This window comes from Lissotriton vulgaris, chromosome 2_1 (genome assembly GCF_964263255.1).
Source record: "Lissotriton vulgaris chromosome 2_1, aLisVul1.2, whole genome shotgun sequence".
Lineage (NCBI taxonomy): Eukaryota > Metazoa > Chordata > Amphibia > Caudata > Salamandridae > Lissotriton > Lissotriton vulgaris.
In genome coordinates, this window is record NC_141687.1 from 1071248009 (window position 1) to 1071274621 (window position 26613).

Sequence of the window (26613 nt, forward strand, 5' to 3'; positions counted from 1 at the left end):
CCTTTGGTCTGTGGCCATGATCCGAATGTCAGCTTCTGCATCGCTCTCTGGGCCTTCGGCAATGTTCTCCTCCTCGTCGCTAGATAGGCCCAAATCTCAGAGATGATGTTGAATGTTGGCCCTGTATTGCATGATGGACTGTTCTCTGCCACGGTTTTACCCTCATTCTTTGGAACAAATACTGAACAGGCGCTACAATCTTCGCTACTAAGATCCACCGGTAGGCAGAGGTTGCAGACCAGGTGCTGGTCCTTTTTTGCAAATTCATGCTGGCATTTCTTGCAAAACTGGAATGGTGTCTTCTCACAGAGTTCAGGGAGCCCCATGCATGCGCATTTTCAGCATTGATGAGAATACCTTGCTCTGGTCCGAGAACTCTTCTCGTGGAATTTTGATGATTCTTCACGGATTTTTAGCAACCTTCTTCTTCAGGTCACTGGAGATCCTCCTGCATGCATTCAGATTCAACGGCGAGAAAAAAGAATCTGAATATGACGACCAAAGGTGGGAGCTTCCGGAGGAAGCACGATAATGTCACAAGGAGCACCAAATGGAGGTACGTTGACACCCACTAACAAACATAAAATTAGTAGTAGAAGAAATGTTTTTTGGGAGAAGATTCCGGACCCAATCGTTAGATGGCGCAATAATGCACAGCATGTGAATTCAGAAAAGATTAACGCTGCAAAAATAGGATTACAGATAAGAACCCTTTTGATTCCCTTTAAGGATATACCTACTGATAACCTTAAGCACTGAATAGAATAATACTCTCTGCACAGCTTGTATTTGCAAGAGGATATGGACTTCCTGCTGAAGCTTCTGCAGCTGTTGTGAGGATCAGAAGTATCGCTGGGACAGCATGTTTGAATTCGAGACAAGAGGCAGTTGGAACAATATTCAGAACCCATTGTGTTTTTTGATGAATCTCATAAAAGGCTATATTCTTCTTCAGCGGGGTTTTTCCCCTGCCAATTGTGACCTACTTCAGCTTTGGACTAGCACCTCTGATGTTAGGAAGGTCTCAGGTGTTAATGCTGCGGACCCTTAGACCACAGAGGAGGTTGTTTACAAATTGCTGGAACAAGCCCAAAAACACCTGTCATACTTGCCTCATAGGACTGTGGCACTCACAGACTTCATAATGGTAGCAGATGTGCCTTGCATCTGTCCTCCTACAGAATCCGGTTTCCAGCTCTTTATCTGGTAGAACTGTGAGCTAAGTAGAAGTGGCATGATAATTTTTCTCCACCCTAACTACTGCAGAGTCAGGTGAAGGATCCATCTGGACAAATAGTGGGTGTGGAATCTGGTCAGCTGGTTTGTATTTCTTTTGCTGCCTGGAAGGAGGTGATTTTGCTGTGGCTGGTGTTAAATAGTTCCAACTGCAGGGTCCAATAGACCTGGAACTAATGGAAATAGAGGCAAGATGAGAGACTTTTGGCGAACATTCTTGAATAGCACTAAAAGAGATGAAATTAGAAGCAAAGAATACTTTATTTATTAGCCCTTCTGATGAGTACCTCCTGAAAAGTGTTAATACAGAAGAGATTCTTGCTGGAAGAAAATCGGTCAAGGACGATGACCATCTACCAGTCCCAGAGGTTGGTAGATACCATGAGGAAGGCTAGCATGTTTTAGAACAATGTCAGCATCTACAAGAACAAACCAAACGCAAGGAGATGATAGACGAAGCACTGAAACTTTTCAGACACTAACCCCCAGTCACAGATCTGGGTTGAATCCATCATCGTTTTTTAGCTCACTTCGCCACCCCAGTTCAGAACCGGCCATTAGCAAATCAGTCGACCCTGTGCCTCATGGGAACCGTCCAGCCCGAACTGCCAGGCCAGGCACTCCCTGGACCAGAAACAAGCATACTGGGACCGGTTTCTGGGTACCACCCCATATCAGCCAGGCTATGTTTGCCCTAAGGTGGAAGGGTATGCCCAGACATGGGTGCCTTGCTCACTATGCCACAGGATTCAAGCTAGCCTGGCTGATGAGGGGTGTCACCCCGAAACCAGTCCCAGGATGCTTGTTTCCGGTCCAGGGAAGACCTAGCTTGGCAGTTTTTGCTGGACTGCTCCAATGAGGCATACGGTCAAGACTGATTTGCATTAAGCTGGGTCTGAACAAAGTGAGCTAAACAACGATGATGGATTCAACCCAGATCTGTTACTGGGGGTAGTGCCTGAAAAGTTTCAGCTCTCTGTCCATCATATCCTTGTGTTTGTTTTAGTATCTACAAGAACACTTGGCTTAAGAGAAAGGTCTGGGAAGTATGGAATGGCACAACCATGATCTTGTTCTGGATCTGAAGGGAAATCTACCATGACATGACTGTTTTAGATCTCCTTAGCAGATTAGTGACTGGTGCCAAGGGTGGTCTCAAAGGAAACAGAGTCCGGAAGGGCACCTGTGGCGGTGATCTGGATAAGGATGGCTCAGCAGATGTGTTTGGATGTTGCCGAAGAGGTGAGGCATTGGAGACAGAGGTGACGGTTAAGGAACTGGAAAATCTGGTATCACCACTTGGGATGAAGGTCTGGATGGTGAAAGGCTCTCGATTACTCAGAGTACGATGTTGCGGATAACCTAGTCTTCATCTTCCGAAGCCATTCAGCGTACTTCTCAATGGATGCAGTGTGCCTAAATGTCAAAAGGTGCTTCGACTTCATGGACTATCTCAACATTGAATGCCTCTTTGATGTTGACCCAGTTGTCAACAGCGAACATGTTAAAACAATACTTTGCCTCCGTGTCCTCCAGGAACATCACAGCTTTTCATGACTGAATCTCCTTTCATATCTCCTTCTGAATGATTGCTCAGGGATGGGCACTGGAGTACTGGTACAGGAGACACCCTATCCTCACTACTCTGTCCTCCCAGTTCTTCCTGATGGAGACCCCGGTCTGGGCTGAGATAACCAACACCTACAGGACAGGATGGAACACTGGAAGACTTGGAACCCTTAAACAAGTGTCCATTTACAGCCTGGTATGCCTGCAACCCAAGAGGCTATATTGTCCTAATTTTCCCTGCAGATCCTTTCAAAAGAAAGGTTTGTGAAAGTCCCCCCCCCTTTTTCCCATGACATTTTTTTTCTAAAGTAAATGAAAGGAGTTGGTCATAAAGCCTGTTTTATAGGCTACTAAATTATCTCATATTTAAGAAAATCCCGCCTTCCTTAAGGAAGGCAAAAAAAGAATAGAGATATATTCTTGGAAGGTGCGGGAACCTGCATGTGAACAATGGACGACACTATTCATGGGATTCCTCTAAAGGAGAATGAAAGCTTAATTGTGCCTTCCCAGACTCAAAAAAGTAAAAATGGGAGTACGTTTAAAAGGAACTTTTTAGATTTAGTTACGGAACAAGGTCAGGGAGGGGTGCACGGTTAGGATAATGGGTAGGGAAGGTGCTAGAAGAGAGTAGGTTAGGGCTGGGGCATTAAATAGGGTTAAAGGTACCTTATAGCATCGGCGAATAACTTCAACGACAACATTTCTCATTTTAAGTTAATATTTTTTGTTTTTGACTATCAAACTGAATCACATACACTGCATTAATTTTCAAACTAAGTTTCTCGCTTTCTGTTTCAAAATTTTGCTTTTTCATCATTTTAACTTCAATCTTTTAAGCTATAATCCTCCCTAAGGTAAGCAGGGTTGGACAACTGAGGACGAAAGTAACAGTTAAGGGTGAACGCCGAAAAGCCTCCCAGTGGTAAGTGTTATCTGAATTAAAGGCATGGCAGAGATCCCTCTTGGAAAACAGTGAAATATAAAGAGCTCACACCTTTTTCTACGTTCAGTTCAATATGCATAAACCCCTTAAGAACATGGCCTTCAAGCCAGGAGAGGCATAGTGCAAACATAACATTAATGCATACCAAAGAACAAAACAGTGATACTGCCCCAATACTTTGTACTTTGATCATTCATTCATACGCACCCCTAGTTTAAGGATTACTTCCCACTCAAAAAACGGTCTTCTCACAAGGAATGATGCATCGTCACATGTTTGCTACAACAAAGAAAATTTATTTAAAAATAAAATGTTTTTTGTTTCTTTTTCTTTTCCTGGACAGAAGATACATGATAACTCCAGTCCCAAAAATTATAATAAAAATGATCAGCTCTTTAGTGGGCAGCGTACACTGGGAAATTAATAAATAACATTAGTATAATTTCTAGACATTATTAAACAATGCTTCAGCAAACCAAAAAACGGGACACCCCAATAAAACTTAAAACTGTTCTACTCTTTTGTAAGAATATTTATCTTCTGTTTTATTAATTCTTTACAAGTTGACAGGATTAAATACAGCTAATAGAAAAGTCTTATATTAATGTCCTTATAATACTTGCAGTGGTGACCTGGGGTCGCACCGGACCTAATAAAGAGGTTAAGGCCCCGGTGTGAAGAACAATGACCAGTCATGGGGCTTGCTAAAAAACGTTAAGGCCCCAGAAAGGAGACAAAGACTACAGCAGACAGATCTTCATTGCTCAAGAGGTTAGAGGCAGAGTACATTTGAGCTGGCAGACACTTAAGGGCCTACTAACATATGGTTGGTCTAATAGAGTGAAAAAGAAAGTTAGTCAGGCCCTCACTCAGCCAGTTAAAGTCATTAAGGCCCCCGAGTGAAATCGAGCATATTTTGCCAATTGTGTTTTTAGACCAAGTTCAGAGTGACGACAAGCACATTACTTTTTTTTGTCCTGACTGGATGTGCAAGAAGGGAAATAATGGGAAGGGTATGCTCTCTCTGGTAGGTCTTTAGAGGTGTGCTATAGAGGTTTCGGAGTGGAATGGCCACTCTAACTTAGGACAATGACCCAGCACACATTACTCCACAATCCCTTACCAATGTAGTATTTTGTTAGTAGTTGCGCTCGTGTTTTACATGCAGTAAGAGTAGGATACTTTACAGTATTTGGCACTAAAAGTTATAAGTCCATTCCTCCCCCCATCTATACCAGTATGCAACCCTTCCTACTGGATCTCCAAGTAATTTCTCACACCAATTGGAACAATCACAAAAACCTGCTGCGCTAGACTGATAATACTTAGCCTACATCCGTTATTAAAATCAGTCACACAAGGGTCCAAAAATGATCTGGAATGAAATGAGTTGGACTTTGACTCTAGACTCTGCACCAACCTGGTCATCTGAGGTACATAGATCTGTGAGTGCAAGCTGTGATATCGCCAAAATATCACTGCAGCAACCCGGAAAGTAAAAGGTTAGGGGAGGCTCATGCATTTAAACAATGGTAGAGAATTTCACAGTGGATCGCTGCCATCATGCCCATTGTTTTGAGCAAAGCAATTACTATCTGCAGAGTATCCTTTTTCACACACCTCCAGAAAATCCAGCGCTGCACAAAGCAGCGATATCAAACTCTTCCACTTTTTAGTCAAGTGAAAGCATCTGGCTGAAGCATGTCAGCATTATTGGAAATTTGCCAACAAAGAGTAACCTCAACCAGACAATGTCCCTACATGGATCGAACAGCTTATTCAAGAGTGCAGCATGGCCAGGATAAGACCATCAACCACAGATTGTGCACAAATGAGCTCTGTGTTGCTTACTGGAAAGTATGGTCAAGTTTGAACAAAGGCATGTTATCATGAGTTTCACATAAATGAATAATTAAACTTAGAAGCTACAGCCGAAGGAAGATCACACCCTATGTTTTTAGGTCTCGCCTGTTAATGAAAGGGTTATTTAGGACTGGTCGGACAGCTACTCTATACATGACTATTGGGAAATTCCAGTAGTGGCCCTATCGTCTTCAAATTACCCGCCTGAAGCGGGAAACCGTTTAAAAACCGAGAACAGTAGTTTCACCAGCTTTCTTGAAGAAACTCCTTGACATTTAAGTGTTTTAAGCTGTGAAAAAGAGATACTCGGAACAAGTGGCTTACTGATACAGAACAGTAAGGGAGTACAAAATGGTGCACTTTTAGCGAAATTTTGCAGTGTTTCGTTAACATTTTCCTAAATTACACATTGGGCAAAATATCCATAAATCGCATTTTGCTCTGAAATGTTTTTCAAGCAAGAGTCCGGTTTGCTTGAAAAAAGTTTATCAGACAGGAGACTGGTTCGAGCAGAACATGTCTATCGGCAAGACATTTTTGTTATGAACAATCATCCTATGCAAACTACTCAATAGTGTAATGCAAATATTCACATGAGAAACTCTGAAATTATATTAATTTCAATAGCGGAATTAAAGTTTTCCATAGGAGTAAACATGATTCTAAACTGGCAGATTCATTCGGTCATACAAAACAACGACCAGACCAACAAAAATAACAAATTGAAAAATAGTTTTTTTTAGCAAATATCAAATGGCACAGAGTGCCAGTTCAAAAAACTAATAAAAAGCTCAAAAACAAATCACAGTGGAAGTCCCTATGATGAGGCATTGGAACTGAGAAAAACAGTCTGTCAAATGGTTTTAGGTTACTACACTCCAAATCTCAACTAGCCGCAGAACTTCAAATGAAAGTCACGTTGGAAAATATGAAATACGACAAAGCATAATAGTAGGTTCTCAACAAATGCAGACACCAAAGGACAGCAGCAGTCACCATAGCCCAGCAGATAACAAAAGAGCAGCCCGTTAATACAATAGGTGATAAAGTATGGTATATTAACAAACTAGTTGTTTGTTTAGCACGGCAGCAAAAGGTGAACAGAAGCTAATGAGTGTCGCTTCTCCTAACACTCTCAAAAGTGGAAGCTGCCCTGGACATGCATTGTGCTTTATTTCTACTCTGACAAATGGTATTGGAAGGAAAATGTGCAGCTACTGAACGCTACTGATTACTGTAGATGAAGATCTTAAGAGAACCACCACTTGCCAACCAGAAGGAAGTTTCCCTATGTGGGAGGTGAAAACGAATTCAAGGGTTGTGGTGAGGTATTCACCAGGATACAGATTAAATTATGAGCTGTGACTCTGGGGACCCAAATCAACCTCAACGCAAACAAGTTCCACACAACAGCCAGCCTCCAATGTAAGAACTTAGATGAAAACAACTGTCAACAACAATTCATTTAGAAACGCACGGCCTGTAACAAGTTGACAATTGTGAAATAATTTCACATCTCTGCTGGACAAGACTTTAATCATAGTACAGCTTTACATAGGTCAGTTGAAGCACACTGCCATCTATTGCGAAAAACACCAGGTTCATGTAGCTCATACCGCTTCTCCAATTATTTTTGACCACCAAAATCTTAAAAACACTTGAATGGAATAAAATAAGGCAAGGATGTGATTAAAAAAACAAGCAGCTAGGCTCGAGAAAAAAGCCAGTTCCAAATGAGCACAGATTCAGAGACATACATCATTTTTGTTGGGCACATGGCCCAAACCGTTTGGATTTTACATTCACAGTGGCATCTAGAGAAGACCAATTTGTGGGTTGGAGGACACAAAAATCAAAGAGATTATAGGTGTTCTAACAAACAAATACAGCAGTGTCAAAGCTCCTGTATGAGCAGTGGTTAAATTGGCCTGTTGTATCTATTGTATTTTTAGGTGTATCATCAATCCACCAAAGTATCTGGGGCATAAAGGACTTCAAGCAATGCTGCAATAAATCTTTGCACAGCCACAAGGAAAATGCCAGGAGGCTGAAAGGTGGGGTGCTTGCCTTACAGAAATTGAGTATTTTCCTCCATAGGAAAGATCACTTATATTAGAAGACTTCTGAACAGTGTAAGAGTGGGAACACGCGATTCTCAATGGTAGAACTGTTTTGATTTGTTGGAGGGGATTTTTTTTTCTTTTCAAGATCAGTAATTAAATGGAAACAAATTTGGATCAAAGCAGTGAAATGCCCATTCTGTGGGCATGAGACTGGGACAAACAGCACTTTTAAAGGAAAGGCAGCATATTGCACATAAGTAACTGGCCTTCGGAAAAGGGAGAAGCACTCAAACATGAGTGCAGTGCTCAGTATGAGGTGAATAATATCCCTACCGACAGCTCAGCATCTATGCATCCATCATTCCTGGTGCCCACAGACATGGCCTGTTGATAGGGGAGGAAAATCTCCATACTATTGTACTTGCCTTGGCCACCAACTTTAAGGTACGAAAAAGGAGAAATGAAGTAGGAAAGCCAAGACTGCAACCTACTGACTCAATACATTCCTAAACAGCTCTCGTCAATAACTTAACCAGGTATGGGTTGAGATGCACAGCGTGTTCATTTTCAAAGCTCAATAGCAATTTCTGGAGTACGTGCATATAGTCTAAAGTTGCTAAACCAATAAGTTCTACAGTCACTTTGGTGCAAGTTCAACAGTTGCTCCTTTGGAGGTGATGCTGAGCAAATTAACCATCCACAAGGAATTAAAAATCCTGGCAAAGCATCTAATGTATGAAAAAGAAAGTATTACAAAGAAAACTGAAAAAGACCTTGAGTAACAAAAGAAGAAGAAATGGAGCTGAAGCTAAGCAGTCAGTGGCACAATCAAAGAACAGGACGGGGAGCGCTGGCTCTGCATGATCTAAATTAAGTTTCCAAATCACTCCTTGACCCACGGAAATTCATGAATGTGTAGCTCACTTCCAGACTTTCCAAACCCAAATGCAAAGACCAGACACACAATCCCACATTCAATCCGTCCAGTAAACTGCAAAAGTTAGTCTTGCAGAAATTGTGCACCCTAGAAGGAGCCTTTTGTGTCTGCAAGATTGGAAAAGGGGATTTCTTTTTTTTTCTTGTAAAGAGAAAGAGTCCTGCATACTTTCTGTAAAAATCTCCTAATTTCTAATTATTCATCAGAGAATCTCAATTCTACAAATGAGGTAAACTGTACTCCATAGCGGTGACAGTACAACTGCAGGTCACAGTTCATCAAAAGGATGCATATTGACCAGCACAAGCAATAAAGAGCACCCTTAGTAAGAATGATCTAGTCACAGGCAGTTCTCCAGCAAGTCGGGGTTGACAATCATGCATGCTAATATCCTCAAGCACCAATTGTTCCATTAATACTAGCGAATAGCTGGTGGCCTTGATGACCGCCAGGGCAAGAATAGCTATCCCACCATACACAATCAACCTACTCTTACAGTCCCAGCAATGGACGACGCAAACTCCATCAGGACCCACTGGTTAAGGACATGGTCAGAGCTTGCCTCCAAAACCTCAGGTCAAGCCATTTGTCTTCCAAGCTGCCTTGCCCGCCTAACAAACAAAAAATCAATAACCATTGCTTTCTGCGTAAATAGGGCCACCCCACACAAAGCATTCAGCTGATTAAGTAGAAAGTTGTTTACTAACACACCGAATGGAACCGGCAGCTGCATAGGCTTTGGGAGGCTTACAACAAAGCATCCACTATTTTCTGTTATAGCCCGCTAAAAGCGAGAGGAGTGATCTGTCCCTATATCATGTGCAATGAGTGACAACCACCAGTTGAGCATTCCCTTGAAAAAATTAAGAAACAGCACTTTTGCATCTGAGAAAATTCCTGCCCGCCCTCCAGTGCGGAAAAGGAATTCTCAAGTCTTCCTTTAAATTCACAGCTCCTCCACCACCCTCCCATCCTACACAGGGAGAATGGAACCTGAATGCATCACCTCAGGGGTAAGCCATGTGGTGACGTGCAACACCACCACAGGCAAATCTGCATGGAAATGTAACTGGGAAAAAACAGCCATGTCAGAAATGACTTCTCCCAGAGGTAGTCTCGTCCATTTCTTCCGACAGCCAGGTCTGCGAACACAGGCACTGCTTCACTGTAGTCCATGTGGCAGGGCTGAAGCATAAAGTCCCTCCGCACAGGGCTTCGCAGCTTTCTAGGCACATAGACACTGAAGCTGTAGGGCTTGTGGCTCCATTGGTCCCGGAGAGTTCACATACAGGGGGAGAATGCTATGTAGCCACATGAGCACGGAAAACAAACTCACGAAGAATATTCTTTGCCATATCAATGTTGTTGTGTGCTATAAGCAGTGCTTTCTGGATGTCCTGATATGAGTAGCCCTGGCTCAAGAGAGATTCTATCTCGCCAGACAGCTGTGGTGGAGTGGATGAGTTGGCTGTGGCCTGTGGAGAGCTTCCAGCACGACGCTCAGAGTTCATCCGTCGTGGTAAAGGTTTTGGTGGTCTCTCTGGAACCTGGGACGGATCTACAAAACCTACAACAAAATAGCAGGTTAATATTCATGAACCAAAGTGATATACAAATCTAGGGACAGACATTAGCTGACAAAAGAAGGACTGGACAATGGCAAGAATAACAAAATACAGAATAACAAATCAGAAGCAAAGGTAAGCAGAGCTACAGCATATATCAGGAATGCTAAGTCAGTGAAAAAGTAGTGTGGCCAGTATGAGACCACACAGTGAACAAGTTCTTATCACAGTGTGAAGTTGAATGAAGGAACACACGTATTAAACGGACAGTTACTGTTGTGATGGTGTCGCACCTGTTGCGGACGCCAACTGATCACTGTCCAGAGACATCCGATTGAAGGCAGGCAAAACACCAGCACCATCAGCAAGCGGAAGGCGATTGAGTGCAACTGGCAAGTGTGGCCTGGGGACATCATAGAAGTCCTCTTCCTCCTCTGGCTCCTCAGGCCCATTGCTGAGAAGTCCTACTGGCAAATCCTCCTCACCTGAACAGAGTTGGACTTAGTTAACAGTATAGTCATATACACACTGGCAGACAAGCAGGAGAAAAATACATGCAGAAATAGATGAAATGGGCACAGGGACATCAACCCTTTGTATTCCTTACACTCTATCAGACTGGCATTATCCGCTCAATGGGAAATTTCAAATTAAAATCGCATTCATTAACATATATCAGCCTAGTCTAACTCTTGGGTTGCAACATATCCTTGCATTCAGTCTTACACCACCTTATGCAACATTAACTACAAAAGACACTGGTTTACCATAGCAGCCAGTGCCACAGTGACTGATATTTATAATTTTGCGTACTTAAATCAAAAGTCTATTCTAACTACAGCCCGACTGTACTCAAGGGTGTGTCTAATGGAGGCACTTTGTTGCGGTTGCATTTCTGGGTTGGGTCTCTAGTCTTAAAATGAATCCCTCAGCACATACCAGACATGGCAGCAGGATCGGAAGCGGTCGCTTGCGCTTGGATTGTGCCCATTTGCTCATATCTTATCTGCTCAATCACCGGGTCACACTCGAACGGTCTGTAAATCAAAGAATTGGCAAAATGAGATACTGTATTGGTGACAAATCGCCAATCATGCAAGGTAAAGATAGCCTATTTAGTGGTGGCTAGCCAGCTCTAGATTACCACTACGGCTGACAGCCAAGGCTCCTGCAGCATGGCACCATAGTGTCAAACCTTTACTTGGCCTGGTATTTACTTCCAACAAAACCATAATCAGCATTAACCAAGTTACAGTGCCACTTTGCTCAATGCATGGGGTCCACTTTTAATGCAAGTATAATTGGGTATCAGGATATTAGAAGATAAGGAAATGCTACTTACCAGTATGCATCTGTTCTTGGCATGTAGCGCTGTAGAGTTACACACTGTGCATAGATAGCCACCTAGTGTTGGGCCCGGATGTTTGCAGTTTGCTTTGTTGTAGAAAAGTCTTTGGAAGTCACGGGATAGGTGACCCCTCCTTTGTATGATACAGCGCATGGGCATCGGCTCCATCCCCAGATTGTTTTTCGCCATTAGGGAAGTGATGGAGCTGTACAAGAAGTAGTGATGTCCATGTGATTTGTATCGAATTAAGATAATACTGGAACAGATACAGGTAGCCGGGAAGGCGGGTGGGCGTATGTAACTCTGCAGCTCTACATGCCAAGAACAGATGCATACTGGTAAGTAGCATTTTCTGTTCGAGGCATATGAGCTGCAGATTACACACTGTGCATAGATTGTATAGCAGTACCCACACCTAGCGGCGACCACCAGTATCCGTTGCAGTCGTTTGAAACTGTTTTTAGTACAGCCTGGCCCACAGTGGCTTGTTTAGTTTGCACATCTACACAATAATGTTTTGTGAATATGTGCGTGTAGATCATGTAACTGCTTTGCATATATCATCTAGGGGAATGTTCCCCAAGAATGCCATTGAAGTCCCTATTTGAGGAATTGTTAACGTACGTTTGGCTTTTTGGTAACATATTGTATGCATTTAACAATCCACCTAGCAATCCCCGATTTTGATATGGGGTTGCCTTAATGTGGTGGTAAAAAAGACACAAAAAGTTGTTTAGTTTTACAAAAAGTTTGTGTCCTTTCGATGTAGTACAGTAATGCTCTTTTGATGTCTAAGGTGTGTAGAGCTCTTTCTGTGACTGTTTGTGGCTGCGCGAAAAAAACGGGCAGTTCAACAGATTGATTTAGATGAAATAGTGAAATGACTTTTGGAAGGAATTTAGGATTAGTGCGTTGAAACCACTTTGTTATGATGCATTTGGTAAATGTTTGTAGTTCACAGACTCTTCTCAGAGAAGTAATAGCTACTAAGAAAGCTACTTTCCAAGTTAGGAATTGCAATTCGCATTTATGTAACGGTTCATAGGGAGGTCCCTTTAAACGTGTAACAATAATGTTTAAGTTCCACACTGGTGAAGGTGGTGTTCTGGGAGGGATTATTCTTTTGAGTCCTTCCATGAAAGCAGATACTCTAAACAGAGATAGATGTTGTCTATTTTGTAAATATGCTGCAATGGCAGCAAGGTGTAGTCTGATAGACGTGTAAGCTAAATTACACTTTTGAAGGTGTAATAGGTATCCTATGATGTGTTGAATAGACATCTAAAGGATTTATGTGGTTGTTTTGACAGTATATTACAAATCGTTCCCACTTATCAGCATAACATGCTCTCGTAGTGGGACGTCTGGCTTCTTTAGTAACGTTCATGCATTCTGAAGGAAGGTTGAGGTAAATAAGCTCTATTACTTCAGGAGCCAGATCGCTAGGTTGAGCTGAGCTGGATCTGGGTGTCCGATGTCTCCATGGTTCTGTGTCTAGAGACGTGGAGATAGGCTTCGTTTTTTGTGTGGTACCACAGATAGTTGCAGCAGTGGGGTGTACCACGGTTGTCTGGCCCAAGTTGGAGCTACTAGAATGAGTGTTGGGGAATGTTGCTGTAGCTTGTGTATCACTAACGGAAGTAGTGGGAGAGGAGGAAAAGCCTACGCAAATTTTCCGTACCAGTTCATCCATATCCCATTGCCTTTGGACAGCGGGTGTTGGTATCTGGCGGGGAAGTTTGGGCATTTTGCGTTTTCGTGGGCTGCGTAGAGGTCTATCTGAGGTTGTCCCCACATTTGAAAGAACGGTTTAGCAGATCTGCCATGGTGTTTTGTACTCCTGGAACGTGTTGGGCTAAGAGGAAGATTTTTAGTGGTATAGCCCATCTCCATATCTGCTGTGCTAACAGAGAGCTGCAGAGAGTGTGTTCCCCCTTGTTTGTTTATGTAGTACATGGCGGTCATATTGTCTGTGCGGACTAAGACGGCTTTGCCTGATACTTGTTTTTGGAATGCTTTTAGGGCTAGAAAAACAGCTAGTTACTCCAAGTGGTTGATGTGGAGTAACTTTTGTTGCGGTGTCCACCTGCCTTGCATGGTGTGATCCAGTAGGTGAGCTCCCCAGCCGGAGAGCGATGAGTCCGCAGTCAGGATCATCTGAGGAACTGGCTCTAGGAACAGTCGGCCCTTTGAAAGGTTTTTGGTGTTCCACCATTGCAGAGAGCGATGAGCCCGACACTAGGTCTGTTATTTGACCACGAGCCTGGTTCCATTGGCGTGGACGCATTTGCAGTCTTTCGTGAGGTTCTATAAATATGCAAGATGCCATCATTCCTATGAGCTGCATGAACACTCGAGCTGGAAGAGAGTGTTGCAGTTTGAATTTTGTTAGGAGAGTTTGTACACTTGTTATCCTGTTTGGAGAGGGATAGGCTAGTGTTAGTTGGGTGTTTATTGTAGCGCTGAGATATTGTTGTATGTGTGAAGGTTGCAGATGTGACTTGGTGTGATTTACTGTGAATCCCAAGTCGTGAAGCAGTTGAATAGTAGCGTGTGTGTGTTGTACACACTGGCTGTATGAGCTGGCTTTTATGAGCCAATCGTCTAGGTATGGGAAGACGTGAATATGTGGTCTTCTTAAGTGTGCTGCTACTACTGCTAGGCATTTGGTAAACACCCTTGGCTCTGTTGTGACTCCGAATGGGAGCACTTTGAAATGGTAGTGCTGCCCGTTTAGCACAAATCTGAGATATTTTCTGTGCGCTGTGTGGATGGGAATGTGGAAGTAGGCGTCCTTAAGATCTAGAGTGACAAGGAAGTCTTTTGTAAAAGGAGTGGAAGGACTTGTTGGTGTGACAATATGAAAATGATCCGACTGTATGTAAATATTTAGAGGTCTGAGGTCTAGATAGGTCTTAGAGATCCGTCCTTCTTTGGGATTAGAAAATATAGGGAGCATACTCATGTGTTTTTCTGATGCTTTGGGACTATTTCTATTGCATTTTTCTGCAGGAGGGATATTACTTCCTGTCTGAGCAGTGTTAAATGTTCTTGTGACATTGGACGCTGCTTGAGTGGTATGTTTGGGGGGGGGGGAGGGGTGGATGTTAGCTCTAGACAGTAACCTGATTGAATTATTTGAAGCACACACCTGTCTGATGTGATGTTTTTCCAGGCTGGTAGGTATTGTTGTAGTCTTCCCCCGACAGGAGTGGAATGGGACGGGGGAAGGGAAGGGGAGTCATTGGGCATGGGTAGAGGCAGAGCGGGAGTTGTTGTTTTTACCTCTGTCTTTGTTATTGTTACCCCTGTAACCTCCCCTTTGGTAGCCCTTACTATATGTGGATTGTGTAGGGGCTTTGTATGAGGTAGAAGGTGTGTCTGAGGAGTATACCCTGGTGGCGCCTTGATAAGATGAGCAGCGAAATGAACGTCTGGGAGCCTGCGACTGCAGGGCTCCCATAGATTTGGCTGTATCTGTATCCTTTTTCATTTTTTCAAGTGATACATCTACATTGGGTCCGAATAAGTGTTGCTCATCGAAGGGTTGATTAAGTATAGCACTTTGGACTTCAGGTTTGAACCCCGATAGGCGTAGCCAGGCAGGTCTATGTAATAAAACACTGGTGTTAACTGCCCTGGTGGCGGTGTCCGCTGCATCAAGTGCACACCGAATAGAGGTGTTTGTAATATTTTTCCCTTCTTGAATAAGCTCATTTGCTCTATCTTTGTATTTATCAGGGAGGTGTCGCATTAGTGATTTTAATTCGTCATAATGTGCCCTGTCATATCTGGCCAATAATGTTTGTGTATTGTTTGCTGCTTGAGACGCAGTTCTTTTCCCTGATGTGATGAGAAGCTTAGACGCTGGTGGGGCAGCTTCACCTGATGTTTGTGAGTTTGCTCTCTTGCGTGCGTTGGAAACTACAAGTGAGTCTAGTGGTACTGGACCTTTAATATATGCTGGGTCTGAAGGGGCAGCTTTATACTTTCTCTATTCAAGGGTTAATGACCAGAGTTCTGACTGGGTCCTTGAAGACTTCAGGAGCATGCCAAATCACTCCTTTAAGCATTGGTAAAATGGATGAGGACGTTTGTGCATTATCAAAGGTACCCATTAGAAAGGCTTCATCTACAGGGTCTGTATGCATATCTACTCCATGATATTGCGGAGCTCTGTGTATCAACTGATTAAAACCCATAGTGTCTTCTGGTGGGGAAGGCCTTGAGGGGTATATGTCATCTTGAGGGACATTTGGGACGTCTGGGGCGTTGTGATCATCCCACAGGTCTGGTGAGCCTGGAGGAATAGATGGATCATCTAGGTTATGCCCTATATCATCAGAGCTATCATCCCTATTGTCATCGTCTGGTATGATAGAGGATGCAGGGGAATGTTGTGGTAGGGGAGCAGGTGGTGATGGTATATGTGGAGGAGGGAAAGGAAGTTTTAAAGGCGAGGTACCCATGTATTTTTTCTTTGAAAGAGGAGCTGGCACTGGTGTATCCAGTTGTCGCTTTTTTGAAGCTGAAGTTAGCTGCCCAGTGACTGGGTCTTTAGCTAGAGTCTTTTGTGCAGGGTCTGGATGAAATAAGTCCTCTGCAGGAGGCCTATCTTTTGGTGCGGAGGGAGGCTTCGGCACCGAAGCAGTTTCTTTTGGCTTTTTGGTAATGTCCTTAACCGGAGAAGCAGGAGTCTTTTTCGGCTCGGATGATTTTTGGGATCCGATGGTTTTTTCGGTTCCGGTGGTCTTTTTGAATCTGAAGCGAGTATGCTTGGTTCTGACCTGGGTTTCGGTGCCGAAGGAGTAGCGGTAGGCTTCAACGCCAGTGGTTTGGATGTCGACGGGGCCAGTGATGTTGTCATTTTCGGTGCCGGTAGTTGTGTGCCGGCACTGTGGGAAGGCTGACTCGAGCCCGAGTCGCCTGAAGGCTTAGTTAGCTTCTTAGCCGGGCCCGAAGGTGGGGCAGTAGAAGCAGTGTGTCGATGTGCACCCGAGGGAGAGGGTGTGAGCGGGGCATTCTTTGGATTTGTCGAGGAAGGGTCGGGTCGACGGTCTTACTTACGACCCGCAGTGTTGGAGTGATCTCCTCGACTTCTGAATCTTCTGCCTCAGGGTTGCTGTCGACGTTGTGTTGTTCTGGGACGTCGACGCCTTCTTCAAAGATGTCCTCTGGAATCGGAGCTGAAGATCGAGCCATTGTTCTCCAAGCTCTTCGGTCCCGGATATTCTTTTTGGAGAGGAAAGAGGCACAAGCGGAATAGTCTTTGGCCTCGTGCTCCGGGGAGAGGCAAAGGTTACACACTTCATGAAGGTCGGTGTGGGGAAACTTCGACCCACATTGAGGACACTTTTTAAATGGCATCCTTTCCATGAGCTGGAGTCGAGGCCTAGTTAGGCCCGAAGGCCGTCGACGATGACAGAATCAAAATCTTTGGTGTTGAAGAGTAGCGTTGACTGGGAAAGCGTTTGAAACTGATTTTCTGTAAGTTGGTGAGGATTGCCCGCCAAAGTAAATCGGTTCCAACACGGAGCGCTGGAAACCCATCCGAGCCCGGTGGCGGAAAAAAACAATCTGGGGATGGAGCCGATGCCCATGCGCAGTATCATCCAAAGGAGGAATCACCTATCTTGTGACTTTCAAAGAAGTTTCTACAACAAAACATACTGCAAACATCCAGGCCCAACACTAGGAGGCCATCTATGCACGGTGTGTAATCTGCAGCTCATATGCCTCGAACATTATATTAATGTACTTTTACTTAAAATAGGGTTAGCATTAAAATTAAATGTACAATTATTTATTTGAAATAAAAGGATAAGTGTTAGAATAGCTTTAGATTAAACATATTTGATATGAAATACATCAAGAACCATTACTGTTTGGGTTAGTTTCTGTACTAAAAAAAAATGGGATGCAATCAGTTTAAAACAGTCTTTAACAAAAAAATGGTTAGCATTATTATTAGGGGCAGAATAAGACTTATAAGTATTCATATTTAATTTAGTTCAATATTTTAAATTAAACTAATTCTTGGGTTTGAAATTGGATTGCAATATGGGGTTTAATTCTTATATATTCAAACAGAAGAAAGGATAGGTTGAGTATTTTAATTTAAAATAATTTAACTAAAGGATATGGTTTGTGTACGAATGAGGGAACTTCTATAAAATGAATGTAATACAATTTAGGATTAATATTAACTAAATGTAATTTAATAAAAAAGTATTATTAAGGAAATGATTAACATAATAAGGAATCCGCGCACATTCACGTAATACTGTCGGCAGGCATTTTGCGGAGCAGTCACTGAATGTGCATGTCCACTAGCACAATAATAGAGTGCCAGGAAAACAGGACACGAGGTGTGATTTATTCCCTGTCACTTCCCCTCCCAGGGCCCTATTAGCAGCACTCCGAGGCCCAGACACACAGCCCCGAAGAAGTGGATGAATCCATGAAACACGCGCTGACTGTTGCACAAATCATGCAATAATGATAGGCCTGCAGGAAACAGTACACAAGATTTCCACAATGTGGTAGTGTGACTTTTGGAGCTGAAAAACCTCTCATAATAGAGATTGCAGCCCTGGACTTCTGAATGTATGAGTCAGCGGTGCATGGGATGCTTCAACTGTTGCTTGGGGACTCTAAACACCACAAGCCATTATCCCAAGGAGGAGGAAGGCCCTCGTGTCACACTGCAAAAAGCGCTACATAGTGAGAGAATCTCCCACAGCATTGGTCAGTCTTTGCCGGTCATCTCCTTGAAATGGCGTGGCTGGCCTGGGCCAATCCACTTGGGTTTTCCATCAGAACCATTAAATATCTATTTGGCTGCTGCTTCCCTGACAAGGTCCTATTGGATGCTATTTACAAGTCTATTGCTTGTTCTTTATGTGCCGGAACTGGAGTTAAATGGGTGTTTTTAACACAAGCCCTTCAAGTACTGCCTGCCCACTATTGGACAAGTGTTGTGGTGACTCGGTACAAGCTGTTTGGCCTGGGCAGAATGGGAAAGAGGAAAGACGCACTAAGCCCCCAGGGCATACAAAATAAGAAAAGGTCAGCCAAGAATGCTGCGACATTGAGAATCTAAAAGAGGAAGCAGAATTCATGTTGGGTGATGGACGCTCTGTGGAAGAGCCAAATGGAAAACCAAAAAAAGCTGGCCAAAATCTGAAAACAAAAGATGGTGCCCTATAGATCCACTGCTTAACATGGCTAGGAAATCCAGTTTAATCAGTTAACCCCCCCCCCCAATAACCAAATCCCATTTACAGAGCTATAGTAAATGCAAAGCGTTATGCACATTCAAATAGCGAATGGGATTACATCAGAATTACTTTCACTGATGCCACTCTTGCTTGGGGTTTAACAACAATTTGCCTCAGATCCAACCCCCCACGGGGCTAGGAAATCCCCTCCCCCGCTCCCTTTACTGATAGCGAGATTTTTGCGTAAAGCTGCTACCTGTTCAGATCAGAAATATAACGGGACACAGACTCAAAATAAGAGGAATTTTGAAATCAAGAATACTCATATGGACTCTAAAAGCCACTCTTACACTTTTGGGATTGTGAGCATGGACCATAATTTGGAAATATGAACTTGTGTTAAGATTGGCAATTTGAGTACAACTTCCAACTCGGATTCTATCCTAACTTCAACTAGACCAGCAAATACCTTGGCACATGACTCCCTTGTTGTTACAAAAAACAAGGGAACCCAAAAGGTATAGTATAGGGACCTTGGGCAGTATCATGTTATAGAAAACAATGGTCCCTATTTTCAGAGGAAGCATCACTTATATAACAATAATCATACTCTAAATAGGTAGGTAGTATGTCTTTTGCAAATACCTATAAAATTAAATTGTTAGAACCATTCAATGACAAGTGGGCACAGCCGTGACCCACGAAACAGTGAGACAACAAAACGAAGCACAGAATGGCCAAAGGTGTATAGGAAAATGATCTTAGTCTGTTAAAACTTTCGAATAGGAATGTACAGACGTATTTCACTTTGCCCTTTGGCCATTCTGTGCTTCGTTTTGTTGTCTCACTGTTTCGTGAGTCACGGCTGTGCCCACTTGTCATTGAATGTTTTCTAACAATTTAATTTTATATATATTTGCAAAATAAATTCTTGTCCGGCTGGACAAAATACATACTACCTATTTAGAGTACGATTATTGTATATAAATGATGCTTCCTCTAAAAATAGGGGCCATTCTTTTCTATAACACATGACTCCCTTACAGCAACTAATTCCATTGGTTGCCCAGCTAAGACCAAGAGAAAACCTGTGAAACTGCAATGCTCATTGGAAGATGCAGTGCCATCTTGAACCCCAAGAAATGTTCTCATGCTTAGCTGGAATATCTAGGCTTAAAATCAAACACTTTTGATAGCAATTTTTTTTATAAATACTTTAGATGTATGGTTATTGCAAGAGACCTGGTCTACTAGCTATGTATTTAGGCCAGGATATAGAACAGGGGTCCCAATCTTTTTCTGTAGTAAGAGCTACTTATGTTCAATGAAACGCATTGAGAGCTACTAATATTAGTGCTGTATAATCAAATTTGTATGTATAAATAATTCAACCAAGCAAAAGCATTTTAATTTAATAAGCTCTGATGCACACAAGTGAGCTACTCAGAGGTAGTAGTAGAGCTCACAAGCTGCTGGCTGGAGACCCCTGATATAGAATTTTTCAAGACATGTCCAAAAACTCTGCTGCTGGTCAACCTTCTGAAGGTTATGTATAAGGGTAAAAACTGTACTACAATGTGATGTATAAGAAATCCTTACTATCTCCCCTGGTATACTAGCTGTAAAGATATTACAACAGAACGCAATAGCTGCTCTTTGAATCATGTATAATAGGACTACCAACAAGGCAGCAGATTCTGCTACTTCAATTTTATGTCATAGCTTATCAAAATCGCATAGCAAAGATTGTGCTGTTATTGTTAGGGGATTTTAATACTAGTTTTGAACCATTCTGAGCCTGCAAGAGGACCTAGGAAGAGATGAGGATGCATACTAGAGTACTCCAGAACTAGATGCCAGACCCATTAAACATCTCACAAAGGCCGGATTACAATTTGTTGATATTACTTTGTTGCACGGCCTACATGCATGAAATGGATGCTCTGCTTTTGACAGTAATCCCACTTCAACCTAGAGAAGGGGCTCTTGTAGGAGTAATATAGATTGTATTTTCATCAGTGTTGGCTGTTTAACAAGATGGTTGATATGATGCAAGACAGGTTTGTGGTGGTAGTGTTTCTCAAAATTGAGAAAACGTCCGCACATATGAGTAATACAATACTCTAAACACGTATACGTGTATTGTCACTTATAAACAGTTCCTAATGTGAGGTGCACTGTTGTCCTGTCAAACACCCACCACCAGGAGTGTTAAATTAGCAAAAAATGAATCTTTTACTAATGTTGAATACCAAAAAGAAAACAGGCATTGATCAAGCACCCTCACAAGATATAAAATGATCCAAGTGATAATCATGAATTTGTAAAATACAGTTCATTGATAGGAGAAAGGTTTCCAAAATACGGATCCAGAGTCAAGCGTTAGACTTCAAATCTTTTATTTTATATTCATTAAAATTATTTCCAGCTTGTCCTGCCGACACGTGTTTCGTCTCTTTGGAGACTTTTTCAAGGCCAAGAAGACGGAAATAGTGCACTGGTATTGAACATCACGAATCTTGTTATCAAAAAGTTGACATTCCCTCCCTGTGGCAAACCCGAAGGATGCCCCTAGGATAGAATTTTATTAATCACTGTGGATCCTAGCCGGGCAAATCCGTTATAAACAACTAGCCACTGGTTTGGTTGACAGGCAGGCTCTGTATTCCATCTTCCCCGCCTGTCCCATGGTCTCACACTCTTATGGACTGGTTTCACACTTGGAAGTTTTTGCACTGTATATAATGACAATTGATGTTGTTCACTGAATTCTGTATTGTTTTGGTGTGTCCTGCTCATTTGCCCTGTTTGATTTATCTTTGCAAGTGTTGTAAATTTGTAAAACTTGTATATTTGTATATAGTGTTATCACAGAACTCACTGTTGTAACAGTTGTTTTGTCTGTGTCCGTGCATTTGAATTCCTAACAATTTGAGTTTAAAGAAAATAAATTTAATTTGGGATTCCTACCCGGTGGTTACGTGGTATATCTTGACTACGTGACTTAAATTCATTTTTGATAATTTTCCTGTCCAGCCACCTTTTTCTGTTTTCCCTATTGTTGAGATCCGGGTTGGACAGTTGTTGGATCCAAAACCTTTATTGTTCTACACTGAGGAACATGTTGGCACCAGGAATTGAAGAATAAGTTACTTACTTTCGGTAACACCTGGTTTGGCAGAGACATGATTGAGCAGCAGATTCCTTATCTTGGAATTATCCCCAGGCGCCAGACTGGATCCGGAAACCTTTCCACAGCAGTACCCAGTAGAGGGTGTAGAGCGACTCCATAATGATGTCGTCCACAGGATGTAATGTCAACAGAGCCCATATAAGCCCTCTCCTGGCGCACTGACATCAGTTTCTTCCACAACTACTTTTCACGCTAAAGCGCTGAACCACGTATAGAAACTGCTAAGGAAACAGTGTGCCCAAAAAGAATCTATTTGAAAAACGTTTATAGATCATTTATTTTATTTAGAACAATGAAAGGCACAAGAGTGCACAGAAGGGATTTTGAAGAAAAGGAGAACTAGTTCGCGAGGAGAATGTGTGCGTCGGTAAGAAATCTGGCTTAGGCATCACTGAAAGCAAGTAATTTATTCATCTGGCACACGCCTAGCCTCAGATTCCTTATTTTAAGTGAGATACCAAAACGAATTCATCCCAGAGGAGGGTCTGCAAACCGAATCCAAGAAAGATCCCTGGCTAGGCTATTCGGTCTGTATAAGAAAAAAAAAAAAAAAAGAGAGACCATCTATATATACACACAGAAATTTACACTGTATAATAAAATTTGCCTAAGAATGGTACATATAAAACAGCCACAGCATTGATCATGGGCCTAAGATGGCACAACTGCGAGCTGGCAACCAGCCACATGGCCCTATATAAAAGATAAAAGGGATGGTGGTGAAAATCATTAACCCCAGAAAACAAAGTGAGCAGATAAAAACAAGACTATCGCCTGAATGGTTATGATCAGAGTCGAGAGGCAAGTGAATATAAAACAGAAAGAGAAACATCCCAGCTAGAAAAGAAAAATAAACATTGCTGTAGAGGACTGTAAAAAGGGTCGAGTTGAAGGAGGCCAAGAACAGGGGAGGTCCAGTGCTTAATTTGAGCCGGTGCTGAGCTCCAGCACCTAATCCTCAGCACCGGCGCTATAGCACCAATTAAGGACACAACCAATTGGAAGGCATGCATTTTTCCCCAGAATCACAGGATGTTTAGCCACGCCGAGACTTAAACCCAGATCCCCAGCTCCGAAATCGGCAGCTCTAGCCATTAGGCCAAGTCCTCTCCAGAATAATAAGTGACGGGGTTCTAGTCAGGAGGCAGTATGCACCAGCACACTTATCCTGCTAGCGCTGCCTCCTGAGGAGAGCCCCAGCACTTTTTATTTTACAAATTAACCACTGGGGAGGCCCAATCAGATAAGTTCCCATCTTAAAAGAAAGAATAGCATATGGAAAAATGACCTGGCTGAAGCAGTAGACAAAAATACTGAAGAACAGTATGGGAAGACCAACGCCAGTGACAGTCCGACCAAAGAACCAGTGCAAATAACCGAATTCAAAGATGGGGAGGCATTGCCTACAGCCTAACATGCATGGAGGCCAGAGCAAAAGAAGTTCTCATTTGCACAGATGGAACCCATGCCTGGCCAACAAGCCAGGTAACATTGTGAGTGAGGATACTGACGTCACCCAAAAACGGATTTGATATGCTCATTAGTTTAAGGGAAACAAATCCCCCAAGTAGTTGGAACTGTATCCATGATCAAAAGAAAGGAGGTAAACTCCCCGGAAAGAATTCCCAAGGGATCACCAACCTGCACACGAATCAACCCAGAGAGGGTAGTCAATGAACTCATGTTCGAGGAGAAACAGAAAATGAAAAATAGCCATAAATCCCCAATAAGGGGCAGAAGGCATGTCTGAGGAACAGCCAAGCCAGCAACAAAACATTGGGGTTATAATTTGAGGCGTCAACAAAACTTCTCCAATCCAAAAGTGGAAAGAAACAGCAGCTTCGCACAAGGCAGAAGCAGATTAAAACAGGCCATGCAGAGGCATGGAAAAGAGAACAAGCATTGGCATAGCCAATAGGTCTTGCCTTTTGGACCTTATAAGTGTTTAGCCAGAGATACTGACTTTGCCTATGTCTTTAACCTGTGCTATACAGAAGTCTGCAGCATGCTGAAAAGTTATAATAAAGAAGTGTCAGAAGCTTTTGTTACCTTATATATGACCAAGAAAGCATTATGTACAACTGAACGACCATAAAAAAAAAAGTATTAACAATAAATAATGTCTTGAGGTTTTTTTGTTTGCCCTTTCAATGCTGGCAACTTTTATCTGCCTGTGCCAATGGTTGCTTGTTATGTTTTAGGGCTCGCTACGAATGCAGCGCAGCTGCTTCGCTGGAGAGCCTCTATTGCTTGCCACCTCCTGTCTCCGAAAGGAGACAGGAGGTGGCAAGCGCGGACCGGAGATGTGCACTCCGTTCGTGTGCACAGCTCCTGTCCGTGCGTGCCACCTCTGGTCTCCTTTCGGCAGTAAAACAGGGGGCACAGCGCGCGCATCGCGTGCTTTTTTTTAAGCGAAAGAATGTGACCCTGGAGAACCCTCTCTCTCCGTGCACACTTTACATTCTCAAGGAGGCTATGGCTCCCAACGCGTCCCCCACGAAGAGGCTTCAGGATTCCGTGCGGGAAGGCATTAGAGCCGTATTACTGGGTCCGCCCAGGGCCGGCAAAGGGACTCGGGTAATTTTTAAGGGAAAGAGGTGCTTCCAGAGGCCCTATGGTATGAACATATGTTTTAAAATGGTCTTAAGTTTCAAGCTTAGCCCTATTACACAGTGCGCTAATAAAGGACTTACCTTTTTAGTACAAAAAATATTTACATATATTTTTTTTCTTTTGCTAAGCGCAATGTTGTGTACATTTTACATACTGTCTGTTTAGATTGACAGAAAGAGCAGTGTAACTGTGCTTCCATGCAATTCAAAATTAATGTCGGCGGAAACATTGTACTGAATGTCTTTATTTTAGGTTTGGCCTAGAGTTGTCTTTTAGTGGAATTTCCAACCTCACATTACAAATAATGCATTATAAAAAATACGTACAGGTACATGTTCCTATATAACGATTGGTTCGTTCAGGTGTCATTTAAGTTTCACTCATCCATTGGCTCTGTTCCCTGTGAGTGTTGGTATTTTCGTTTTACACTTGTGAATATCCACCTGGAAAGTGATCTACTTCGTAGCTAGATCTTCCTACTTTCATTTACTTTTTTTATACGAGTCACTTTTGTGATTATTTATTTTGTGATTCTCTTTTTTTGCAAACATAGGAACACAACCGTCAGACATTTTTCATGTTTGCTTGGTATTACCTTTGGTATTAATACAAATGTTTGCAAATAAAATTGCACCTTTGCCATGGGCAAATCTATGACTCTGCTAGTGCTTTTTGTTAAGCTTATTTATTTTTGTCGCACTGAAATCACAATTGTATTTTCTGTTGAAATGTAAAAACGTCAAAATAGCTAAGAAACCAATGTCTCAGAACATGCAGCATAATTTCCTTGTACGTACATAAAATACATACTATTTTGCCTTTTCTTAGCGCACAATTTGCATTCCCCCCGACTTGTGTGAGTACTACATTCAGGTGTCATGTAGGCATGGGCACGCTTTTTGAGACTGCCACCTTCTTTGCTCCCTACATGAAGCGTTTTACCACTGGTGTGAAGAAAATAATTCTCTCTAGTAGATTTCTTGCATATGCTACAATGGCTGCTATCCCCACAATCTCTCCCGGACAGTATCGTAAGCACATGTTGGTGTGCTGAGAGTGAAATATACTGTCCTTGGGATATCTCCATAAGGTCTAAGTACCATGTCTTCGAGACAATTGAGGGGCTATCAGGATTAGGATGACCTGTTCCTGCCAGCACTTCTGTATCACCTACGGTATCATCAGGATTAGGGGAAATTGTATGCAAATCTTACCATTTTATCGACAGGAATTTCCCCAGTGACTTTGGGTGGTAAAACCTGGATTTAAAGCTTTGGCATTCCGCGTTCCTGTGCATTGTGAATAGATGTACTTGTGTTGTCCCGCATAACTGTAGGATCTGCAACAGCACTTCTGGTTTTAGATCCCATTTGTGTGGCGCGCTTCCTTTTCTGCTGAGCCTGTTAGCTTCTGAATTTTGTTTTCTCAGTAGGTATATTGCCATTAGCAATATCCCGTTCTTTATCACCCATCTCCAAATCTCCTGGGTCACTGCTGAGAGTGGATAGGACCTTGTTCCCCTTTCTTGTTCAGGTAGAAAATTGTTGTGTTGCCTGTTTGAATCCGATTGTCCTTCCTCTTACATGTTTCTTTAACTCCTTCAGTGCAGGAATAGTGTCTACACATTTACGTGTTGCAGTGCTTTGGAGTTCCACAGACCTCTGATGTTAAGCTTGTCCATGTGAGCTCCCCATCCTATGTAGTGCGAGCCAGTTGTGATGGTCACAGAGGGACTTGGTGGTTTGCATGGTTTCCCCAGTGTCAGTTTTGCTGATTCCACCACTGTATTTATCTTTAAAACTTGTCCCAAAAATCAGCTGCATTTGACCATTCTTGTTGCACCCATTCCAGTATTGGTCTCATGTGCAGTCTTTCGTGTGACTCTAAGGTAATACAGGAGGCCATCATGCCAATCTTTTTCACCACAGTCAGACATTGGCCCTTCTGGAAAAGGAGAGACTGCTCCATGTTCTCGGACTCTTGTCCACTGGTCTTGCCATTGCAGTCTGAGTCCAAGATCGACCCCAGCAACGTCTTCTCAGTGTCTGGGTTCTGTGGCA

At 42.7% G+C, this 26613-nt stretch overlaps 1 protein-coding gene across 1 annotated transcript in view; it reads right to left on the reverse strand.

Moving 5' to 3' along the window:
* Positions 1 to 4026: 4026 nt before the first annotated feature.
* The window catches only part of CBL (Cbl proto-oncogene), a 364906-nt gene continuing 342319 nt past the window's right edge, over positions 4027 to 26613 (reverse strand). Inside the window, exons 14-16 of the mRNA XM_086956760.1 lie at positions 11119 to 11216; positions 10473 to 10664; positions 4027 to 10181 (exon numbers count right to left, since the gene is read on the reverse strand). Of these exons, the coding sequence (XP_086812886.1) occupies positions 9916 to 10181; positions 10473 to 10664; positions 11119 to 11216 (556 nt within the window). The 3' untranslated portion in view covers positions 4027 to 9915. The remainder of the gene's footprint in view (positions 10182 to 10472; positions 10665 to 11118; positions 11217 to 26613) is intronic.